The sequence below is a fragment of the Amblyomma americanum genome, chromosome 3, assembly GCF_052857255.1.
Source record: "Amblyomma americanum isolate KBUSLIRL-KWMA chromosome 3, ASM5285725v1, whole genome shotgun sequence".
NCBI lineage: Eukaryota > Metazoa > Arthropoda > Arachnida > Ixodida > Ixodidae > Amblyomma > Amblyomma americanum.
The window spans coordinates 161,058,761-161,069,182 of record NC_135499.1 but is presented as its reverse complement, the minus strand read 5'-3'; the positions used below and the strand labels follow the sequence as shown (position 1 = coordinate 161,069,182).

The following is a 10,422-nucleotide window of genomic DNA, read 5'->3' as shown; positions in this document are numbered from 1 at the left end:
CTTCGCCAGAAGTGCTAGAACTCAGTCCAGACGGAGATCGTCAAAATAAAAATGTCCGGGCAGCACGCTGGTTTGAACTGCCGCTGTCCGACGAGCTCCGGTGTCGGAGAAGCGACGCGCGCGCGAGCCCGCTTCTCGGGGTTGGGCCGGCCGTCCGTGATCTCGTATCGAAACACAGCGGCCCGAACCCCGAAGAGGCCGCCTATCGGCTCAGCAGTGTCGAGTCCTGGGTGCGCACTTCGCGCTCCAGATGGTAGAGCGTGCGCCACTCGCCAAGGGCCGCGGAGGTCGAGCGGTTGTTTTTCATCGTGTCAGCGACGACGTCGCTTCCGGTAGGCAGCTGCTCGCACTCGCACCCACGGAACTCGCACTCAAGGCGGAGGCAGCGGCCAGCCCGCATGGGGTCATACCTGCGTATGACAATAAATATAGAATATAGGAAAATATAGGAAATATTGGACAATAAATATAGAATTATAAACCTGACATCTGATAATGCTTTGAGAATTTATATTGGTAGAAGAAGGAGCGTACGGGGGGGGGGGGGGGGGGGTGGATCGGAAGCCAGCATGCTTTGCTATTAAGTGATGTCGCTATAGACATAAAGCAGGCCACCCGGCACCCATTGAAAAAGAAACGTAACGTGTTAAAAATCACGTACGTTGTGAACTCGTAGCTGACGACCACTTCTTCAGAGAAACAGAGCCAACGCAGGCAGTATTAGGCAAAGCTCCTGTCTTGAGGCAAGCATTCTAATTTTGCATTGCATGTCAAACCAGAAGCGAATTTTGATGAGCCTCGTAATTAGTCTCAACGTCCATACAGGGTGTGTCAGCTAACGTTAAAACTATGATCATGCGTTGTTTTAGAATTCGACTAGTGCAGGGTTGTAGCCAGTCGTCTTGAAGAGGTCGTCATTATTTCCGTTTGCGCCTGCTTTATTAACTTAGAAGATTAGTTAGCATGTAATCGATAAAACAGGCGCAGTAGACCACGCTGAGAAATTCCAGTTTAAACTAGTTTCGTTAAAGTAACTTTACCGCTGTTTATAGGAGAGTAATTGAGAACTACTTATTTCGAACGAACACACACATACATGACAAGACAAGCCCTGCCTTTCATGTCATGTCAGCGCCCGTCGGGTCATGTATGTGTGTTTGCTGCTCTGAAATAAGGAACGATCAGTTACCTTTCTATAAACAATGAAACACCAACTCCTTAACGTGTTGCATTAACTTCAGCACAGTTTCTGTTTTTGGCCTAAAATAAGTTACACGAGATTTGACAACAGTCAGTTGATCATGCGCGCCAGTGTCGCGGCGTAAGTGCTCCGAAACACACCCCGATGTAAATAACTCGGTTACGGAAAGCCGCAGCGAATAAAGAGGCCACCGGCCACAGCGATGGTAAATCGATCCATTTCTTTAGAATCATGATGCTCAAGCATACGCGCGACCACACTGGATAGCAGGAAATTATCCATGCTATCACATAAAGCGGCGGCAGAGTTTTCACGCGCCTGCTGCAGCATCACTATTCAGCCAAGGGTATTTCTTGCTCATATCGAGGGATCGTCGGAGTGGCCGTGGTTCTGATTCGTGAAAGGCATAAGAGCGCAAACTGGCAACACGGACGAGGAAGGGAACAGGACGAGCGCTACACTTTTAACAGGGTTTATTCAGAGAATAGCGTATATATAGCCTCTGACCTTATCCATGCTCTTAATCTCAATTTGACAAACATCTACCTTTCACAGATTGCCTCAAAAAACATCATTTCACTGTGCCGGATAATAACCGAGGTATCACTGATGCAATTGTCACGTCGTTTCTTGATATAAAAGGCTTCCACGAGCTCACGTTCGGTCTTATCTCGGCTTTTCAGCAGCACTTTACATTCAGGCAGTCGGGGCTTGCAGACTATACGTTTCTCTTTCGAGCATGCTTGGCAGTGGTCTGGAAGATGGGCTCCTTTCTTATTCAATGAATTCTTGTGTTCAAGCAGGCGCTCATTAAGACACCGGCCGGTCGGTCCAACGTACACCTTCACGCATGTAAGCGGGAACTCGTACACCACTCCTTTCTTGCAGCCAACAAGTGGCGTTCGGTGTCTGATTATTCGTCGTGGAATTGCGTAGCAGTGTTTCTCCTTCGAGGCGCGTTTCAAAGGAATAACATTGCGATGCGGGAGAGCATAGTCAAGCGACAATTTTCAAATCTCAGGGGATTTATTTGAGGCTTCAAAAGGAACTACAAGTTACCTGCCTTGACGTTGAAAGTTACCTTGTAGAAACCAGCTAAAATGAGCCTTTTCCTACTACCTCTACAAACTATAAGCAGAAAAGTTTGCTTCCACTAGCACTATAAATTATAGAAATTTTAGCGCGGATATAAATAGCAAAAAAGTAGCTAGTGTACTACGGTTAAGTAGCAAATCAGGCTCAAATATTATGCTGAACTGGTCAATACGACTACGTGTAACACTGAACTAGTCGGAAGAGTGCATTGTGTTTCTTTTTGTCTCGATACAAGCGAGGTGAAACGAACATTATGATCCTAGGAGCCGTAAGCAATGTGATCGAGTAATTCCAAGCCGAAGTAGCAGCGAAAGCTTGACCATTGCTGAGGATAGGGCGACATTATTCGTTTCTCAAATAGACTGTTCACAAGTTTGTAATTGTGACTCGACAGCGTCGCATAAACTCGATGTCACTCTCACTTCCAATTGCATTGTCGCGCTTTGAACTTTAACTGTGCGATTATCTCAAATAACAGCCATCTATGTCTCCTGCCATGAAAACCTCGTGCAGCTGGAGCGAAGAACGAGGCTTCGGAACGGTGGAAAAAGTAGAGCGTGTCGTTAAGCGCGAGCCACACGTACCCCACCCCACCCCCTCCCCCACCCTCCTCTCAATGCATGCATAGATGCTGCTAGTGTTCATTGAACGAGGTAAATGTATCGGTCAACAGGATGTCAGTTTATGAAAATAACATTTCTGTGAAATGGAGCGAAAACCGGTCTTCCACTCCTTATATCCTAGATGCATGGTGAGCCTGGAATCAATTATGAAGTGCAATTGACTTTGCAAATACTGACGCGTACGAATACTGCAAACTGACGTGTACAAATACTGAGAACCCCAGTGTTTCTAAGCATATAAACGTTATCCAGCAAAGTTGATGGCAGACATAGATCAAAATTCTGTTATTCAAAAGAGGGATTTGAAATCAATATTCTTTTACTATCTGAAGGTAGATTTACAACACATCGTTATTCTCTGTGACGCAGTAGCAAAACTAGATATGAAGCACCATGTATGCCCTCGTGTCCTACACGATCGCAATAACGTGAGCTGTCTGCACCGGTCCTGAAAGTCAATAATTATTGTCAAAATCCTTAGTGTTTGTGTTTTTTTATATGAATGTCAAGACCCAAACACAAATTTCTTGAGCATTTACTATCGGCTTAATCTTCTAAACGAGAAACCTTACCTATATCAATGCAAGGCTATTGGATTTAGTAGAAAGATTACTGACGCCAACCAGGTTAAGTATTGAAAAACACGACGTTTCGGGACCGGCTTGGTCCCTCCTTCACGGTGTGACTACGGGCGAGGCGCAGCTTGGCTCTTTAAGCCCTCGTGTTAAAACCTCCGGGTCAATGGCCGCAAACCATGAATGTAAGACGAAGGAAGTGTCCCCAGTGAGCGATTAACATTCCTTCGTGTCTGTTGTATGTGCCACGACTCCAGCGGGAGCCTCCGGCGCTGGTTAGCTTCGGTCTACAGTAGAACAGTGCCGCCAAAGTCAATTCGGTGGTCACATTCCTCGCAGTGTTCAGCCACCGCGCTGCGCTGACGGTTCATTTGTCGGACGTCCGCTTTGTGGTGCCTCATTCTTTCGGCGAAGTTCTTCGTTTCCCTCACGTACGAGGCCGGGCAGACTGAGCAGGGAATCTTGTATAAAACCCATTGGGCCCTTTCTTTTGGGTGACAGTCTTTCAGGCGGGGGAGGAAGCGTCCGATGGTGGCAGCCGGTTTGTGCGTTGTCAGCACCCCTTCTTTACCGAGAATTCGAGCCAGCGTCTCGCTCACGCCTTTCACGTATGGTATGCAAGCACGTTTCCGGTTCTGGCTTGTGCTTGCGGAAGGAATAGAGCTGTTTTTTTCTTTTTTTGATTTTGGCTGACGCGTCGGATGAATGAACTGGGGTACCCATTGTTTTGGAGATCGGAGACTACTCGTTTCTTCTCGGTTCTTTTTTCTTCATGTGAATAACATATGGTATCGGCTCTCTTCAGTTAAGATGTAATGACAGATGCCTTGTGGGGAGTGGGATGATTCGAATTAACATGGAGGTACCGTCCCGTGTGGGTTCGTTTTCTGTATACTGAGAACCGCAAGCATTTGTCGTGCCTTGTGACCAGAACGTCGAGAAAAGGCAGACTGCCCTGCTGCTCACGTTCAACTGTAAATTGTATGGCCGGTTTCGTTGAATTTAGATGGATTAGGAGGTATTCTACTTCTGACGTTTTCACCACACAAAAGCAGTTGTCTACATATCGAGGGAACAACTTTGTCTCGGGATTGAAGGTGCAAAGTGCCCGGGTTTCGACGTCTTCCATGGTTAAATTAGCCATTGTGACCGATATCGACGCAACCATGGCAGTTCCAGTTGTTTGCTTGAAAATTTTTTTATAGCTGAAATAAGTACTGCGAAGGCAGAAATCAAGAAGGCGGCATACCACGTCGACGCTGAGTGCTGTTCTCTCGTGCAGGGTTTGGTCGTTTTGGAGTGAGCGGTGAGCAACGGCCACAGCCAGGGGCATTGGAACGCTGGTTCAATATGTCATCGGTTCCCGCCATTCCAAAACTTGTCGCGGCTGTCGAGGACGCTATACAGCACCTGGAGCCGCAGATGAGAGAAGAATTCCGCCTGAAAGCGATTGGGGTAACCGGTCGCCACTGAAACGAAAGGCACTACGGGGCCTTCGAGACGACACCACCATCGTCGTGCTCCCGGCAGACAAGGGCAACTAAATGGTGGTTATGGACCGCCGCAACTACGAGGAAAAAGCATCGGCCCTGCTGAGCAGCGGGACATATGACAAGATTCCCAAGGATCCGACTTCGACCACTCAGACAACGCTCAACAAAATTCTAGCGGACATATTCAAGCGGCACCTTGATTTCAAAAGGCTTTACCTCCACCTCATCTTCATAAATGGCACAGCCCCGAGCTTTTACGGGCCCCCTAAAATTCACAATCCTGAGATCCCACTGCGGCCAATTGTGGACTTCACTCTATATCCTCCCCGACGTCTTTCCGACTACCTTCACAAGGTACTAGCTCCACTCTCCGGCAGAACACCCACGCATGTACGGCATTCGAGACACTTCGTGCAACTTCTCTCCGACCTGACGATTCAAGAAGAAACCCTAATCTCGTTTGACGTGGTGTCGTTATTCACCAGCGTTCCAGTGCCCCTGGCTGTGGCCGTTGCTCACCGCTCACTCCAAAACGACCAAACCCTGCACTTGAGAACACCACTCAGCGTTTACGTGGTATGCCGCCTTCTTCATTTCTGCCTTCGCAGTACTTATTTCACCTATAAAAAAGAATTTTTTCAAGCAAACAACCGGAACTGCCATGGGTGCGTCGATATCGGTCACAATGGCTAATTTAACCATGGAAGACGTTGAAAGCCGGGCGCTTGCCACCTTCAATCCCAAGAAAAAGTTGTTCCTGCGATATGTAGACGACTGCTTTTGTGTGATGAAAACGTCAGAAGTAGAAAAAGTCCTAATCCATTTAAATTCAACGAAACCGGCCATACAATATACAGTTGAACGTGAGCAGCAGGGCAGTCGGCCTTTTCTGGACGTTCTGCTCACAAGGCACGACAAAGGCTTGCGGTTCTCAGTATACAGAAAACGAACCCACACGGGACGGTACCTCCATTTTAATTCGAATCATCCCACTCCCCACAAGGCATTTGTCATTACATCTTTATTGAAGAGAGCCGATACCATATGTTCTTTACACGAAGAAAAAACCGAGAAGAACCCAGTATTCTCCGATCTCCAAAAAAAAAGGGTACCCCAGTTCATACATCCGACGCGTCAGCCAAAAGCAAAAAAAGCAAAAACAAAAACAGCTATATTCCTTCCGCAAGCACACGCCAGAACCGGAAACGTATTTGCATACCATACATGAACGGCGTGAGCGAGACGCTGGCTCGAATTCTCGGTAAAGAAGGGGTGCTAACAACGCACAAACCGGCTACCACCATCGGACGCTTCCTCCCCCACCCGAAAGACCGCTACTCAAAAGAAAGGGCCCAAGAGGTTGTATACAAGATTCCCTGCTCAGTCTGCCCGGCCTCATACGTGGGGGAAACGAAGAACTTCGCCGAAAGAATGAGGCAACACAAAGCGGACGTCCGACAAATGAACCGTCAGCGCAGCGCGGTGGCCGAACACTGCGAGAAATGTGACTACCGAATTGACTTTGACGGCACTATTCTACTGGAAACCAAAACTAACCAGTGCAGGAGGCTTCTGCTGGAGTCGTGGCACATACAACAGACACGAAGGAATGTTAATCGCTCCCTGCGGACACTTCCTCCGTCTTACATCCATTTTTTGCGGCCATTGACCAGGAGGTATTCAACAATCGGGCTTAAAAAGCCAAGCTGCGCCTCGCCCATAGTCACACCGTGAAGAAGGGATCGAGCCGGTCCCGAAACGTCGTTTTTTTCAAAAATGAACCTGGTTGGCGTCAGTAATCTTTCTACTAAATTAGTTTTCCCAACCAGACAGACTTCTGTCAAATGTTTTCTTTTAAGGGTATTGGAAACTTTGTGGCCCCCATATATTTATATAGAAATGCCGGAGGTGAACGGGAGCCAAATGATTTGTAAAAAAGCTCCCGTTACTGTGTCTGTGTGCGTTTTCTCAGCGCGCCATTGCTTCTGTGCAGGGAGATTCTGGCTTACAACAGATGCAGTACGCAGAATGCTCATGATATGTAGGAGGTACTTTTACCACGCCAACCCGAACAATGGTTCCAAGCTGAGCCATTACTTCCAGTGCACTGAGGTAATTTTTACACAGACAAGCAGCAAAGTGCGTACAGATAAAAGTGTACACGCAAATTAAATAAGTGCATGCATACACACATGTGAACAGATTTAAGGTAGTTTGGATGAACACGGCATTGCCTACTTAACACATTCACTGAAATTGCTTCGTCTTAACCTCTGCCACTTTCGTGAATCGAATGCGGGAAACTTCACTCACCAGGAACATAGTTCAGCACTGAGCTGTTTGCTGACTTGCTCCCTGCGCGACTCGCTGTGGTGGTAAATTGAGAGCAGCTCGTCGCTGACGCTGCACACCAGGGCGTTGGCGCTGACCCCATCTTCCTCTCCGGCGGAGTGCGCGGAAGGCTCGGTGGCTGCGCTTATGATCCCAGTGAGCTGCGTTTAAATTTGTGGTACGGTCACTTCCAAGGTGTCAAATTACTAGAACAGAAACTTCTGACGCGATACCGCTCCATTTCATTTTACCCCATTCAAAGTGGCGCTGGTTAACTATCTTAAGGAGGGCAATATTGGAAGGTGACTTTAACGAAAAAATTTAATTTATTGGTATCGGGGATGTATTGCATGAAACTTTGTAGGGCACTGTGTAACTCGCACAGCCCGTAATATTCTGCGCATATGTGTTCCAGGCTGCGTACCAATACGGCAATGTAATCAGTTTTCTTTGCTAATATCGCGTTCCATAAAATTTTGACAGTAAGTCAACATAGCTACAAAGGATTGTCGTCAAGCTAGGCCAGTTCGTAGGAGTACCGCATTAGTACACCAGAGGTTTGAAATCCTAATTTGGGCGCGTAAAACTTACGCGTCCGTAGGTTCGTTCTCTACTGAAGGCCTACAGCCCTTTCGTAAAATTTATGTGTACTCCAACTGCAAAACTACCTCCACACCTCACCTTGAACCATGCCGCTGAAAATTATACAGCTGCCTTACAATGAAATAAAGTGCAATGACGTCACTTCTAATTCACGGAATACTAATAGGAGTATTAGATCATGGAAACATAATAGTTACCGGCAGGGTGTCGAATTCCTCAAGATGAATGTCTGTCATTAGAGTCCAAACCATTCGGGGTACTGTAGAGATTTGTGCAGAATTCTTCCGCTACTTCATCCATCTTACTGGCATTCATACTGACATTGCCTTTCTGGTCTCTTAGCGCGTACATCTGATGTTTGCTATTGCTTAGTTTCCGCACGACTGTTTATAGGCTAACTGCGTGCTTCAGATCAGGCGCACGCCTGCGCTGCAAGCCTGTCCTCGAAGCACTAATACTTGGTCGCGAATAAAAACGTCTCTCAAGGGATCCATAAATGGTGCAGAATATTATTTGCAGACGTGCTAGCGACGAGGCAGAGATGTAAAAGAGAAAACAACAAAGAGCACGCTCGAGCTCCTGCACATTCGGCCCAGTGTGGTCGCATGTAGCTTAGATCGGTGTGGTTCATTGTCCCCTACTCTCTCTAATTCAACGTTAGAGAAGACGTATACTGTCAACGCCAACGCACTCTTACGCCTACGACAACGATGCCAATATTTTTCTCTCCAACTACGCAGACAATTTTCAGTCAGCGTTTCCATAAGTGAGATATGTGAGGATTAATGTGCAGTCGTTGATTTTATTAGCTAAGTAGCCAAAAATTGCGTTTTGACCTGTTACCTGCAGACAATATTTGAATATGGCACTAGAAATACCAAGCGTTAAATATGTGCTGGTAACGATGCTACCAGTACACTGGCATCGAGTAAATGGTATGCCCAGTCCTGTGTTTCACCTACCTGCGTCGTGATGTCGTCAGTGTTGGGCCCTGAGCTGGGACAGAGCAGCGTGACGTGCGCGTCTTGAAGCTGGCGGTAGCGGCATGAAGCTACAGATCCGACCGTCGTAGGCAGCGCATATCTTGGCTCGCCGGTGATCTCAGAGTTGGGTTGGCGGGCTCCGCCGCCGTCATCGTTGGTGGCGTCAGGCATGGTGAACAGCTGTTGAATCGACCTTGCCAGACGGTGAGCCAGGGCAGGCTAATGGCAGCGCCTTAACTAGGGCCTGTGGTGGTATTCGTTGATGAAAATGAAGAAAACGTCATTCAGAGGAAATGGACTAGAATGAAGTTTGATACTCCAAGGTTTTCAACTCCATGACATAGATGAAGAAATTACAAAATAAGTATTTTCTAAATATCCCTAATCTCAGGGTAAAGGGCCGGATGTTTGACTGGGAAACACTTGAGGCTAAAGTTAAGCACAGCAGACACTATTTGTTCTTGCTCTCTGCAAAGGAGTGAACTGACAGCATGTTCTGATAGAGTGCATTACCATCAACCTTTAATAAAAAAAGAGAATCACGGATGTGTAAAGCACTTCGAAGTTTTAAGAATAAAGCGTAGATAGTGTAACTCAGTCTGGAATTACTGCAAGGAGGATAACTGACGGAGGGAAGTGGAGAAGGCAGGGCACACTGAACAGATAAAGCAGTTCGTAAGTGACGATGTTGGGGTCTTTACCTGCTGGCGAGGAACGAGGGAGAGATGGTAGCTCGGACAGGACGACGCTTGTTGAAGTACCAGGATCTGTAAGGTATTAGACAGATGACCAAATGAACCTGCACTCGTTTGAAAGCATTGCACTTGCTCACTTCGGGTATCTTGCAGATGCGCTCATTACTGTTGTTGGTGGTGAAGTTCATTAGATATCAAACAAACCCAGCACGTATATCAATTTGCTTGACCCCAGACATACGCTGAATTTTGTGTCAAGCTTCTTTCCGCGCAATTGCGTGGTGGGCACTAGACTACGTACGCCAACACTGGGGTCATAACGCACGTAGCAGGATCTAACAGAAGTGTGGCGAGGCATGTTCAAGCTCAGTATGGCAAAACATACAAAGTTGTGCGCAGTTGCGGCGATATTGCATAGCGGTGAGCGAAGTTGAGGCATATGTGTTTATCTTAAGGCTGACCATTTCAACGAGACAGTTATGCAAGATGAATTAACTGCGCAGAAAAGTCTGAAATTCACTTTGCAGGAAGTGCTCTCTGAAATACACGTGGTAAACGATAACGAGAACACTGAAGCAGCACAAACAGGACAGATTTTGGAGCCATGCTCACGTCCTTCTGCTAGGCGAGGATATTGCACATGACCTCGATCTGTGTATATGCAAACGGCAGCAAACAGTGGAAGGCACATGTCGCTTAGTTGCAAAAATTAGTTAAACACGAACCACGGCGCTAAGAAAGAGCATTCAGTGGTTGCTGATTTGTTGTCTTCGCAGTTTAATCAGAACTGCGAGGATTTTGTTGTTGCGCATGAGGGAGGAAC

General features: G+C 47.1%; 1 protein-coding gene across 1 annotated transcript; it reads right to left on the bottom strand.

Annotated features, from left to right (window-relative positions):
- Nucleotides 1-202: 202 nt before the first annotated feature.
- On the bottom strand, nucleotides 203-10,029 carry LOC144124216 (uncharacterized). Its single transcript, XM_077656863.1, has 4 exons — nucleotides 9,606-10,029; nucleotides 8,884-9,148; nucleotides 7,301-7,479; nucleotides 203-410 (listed from the first exon to the last, which is right to left on the bottom strand). The coding sequence occupies exons 2-4, from the start codon at nucleotides 9,073-9,075 to the stop codon at nucleotides 203-205; spliced, it is 579 nt and encodes a 192-aa protein (XP_077512989.1). The 5' UTR covers nucleotides 9,076-9,148; nucleotides 9,606-10,029.
- Nucleotides 10,030-10,422: the final 393 nt, after the last annotated feature.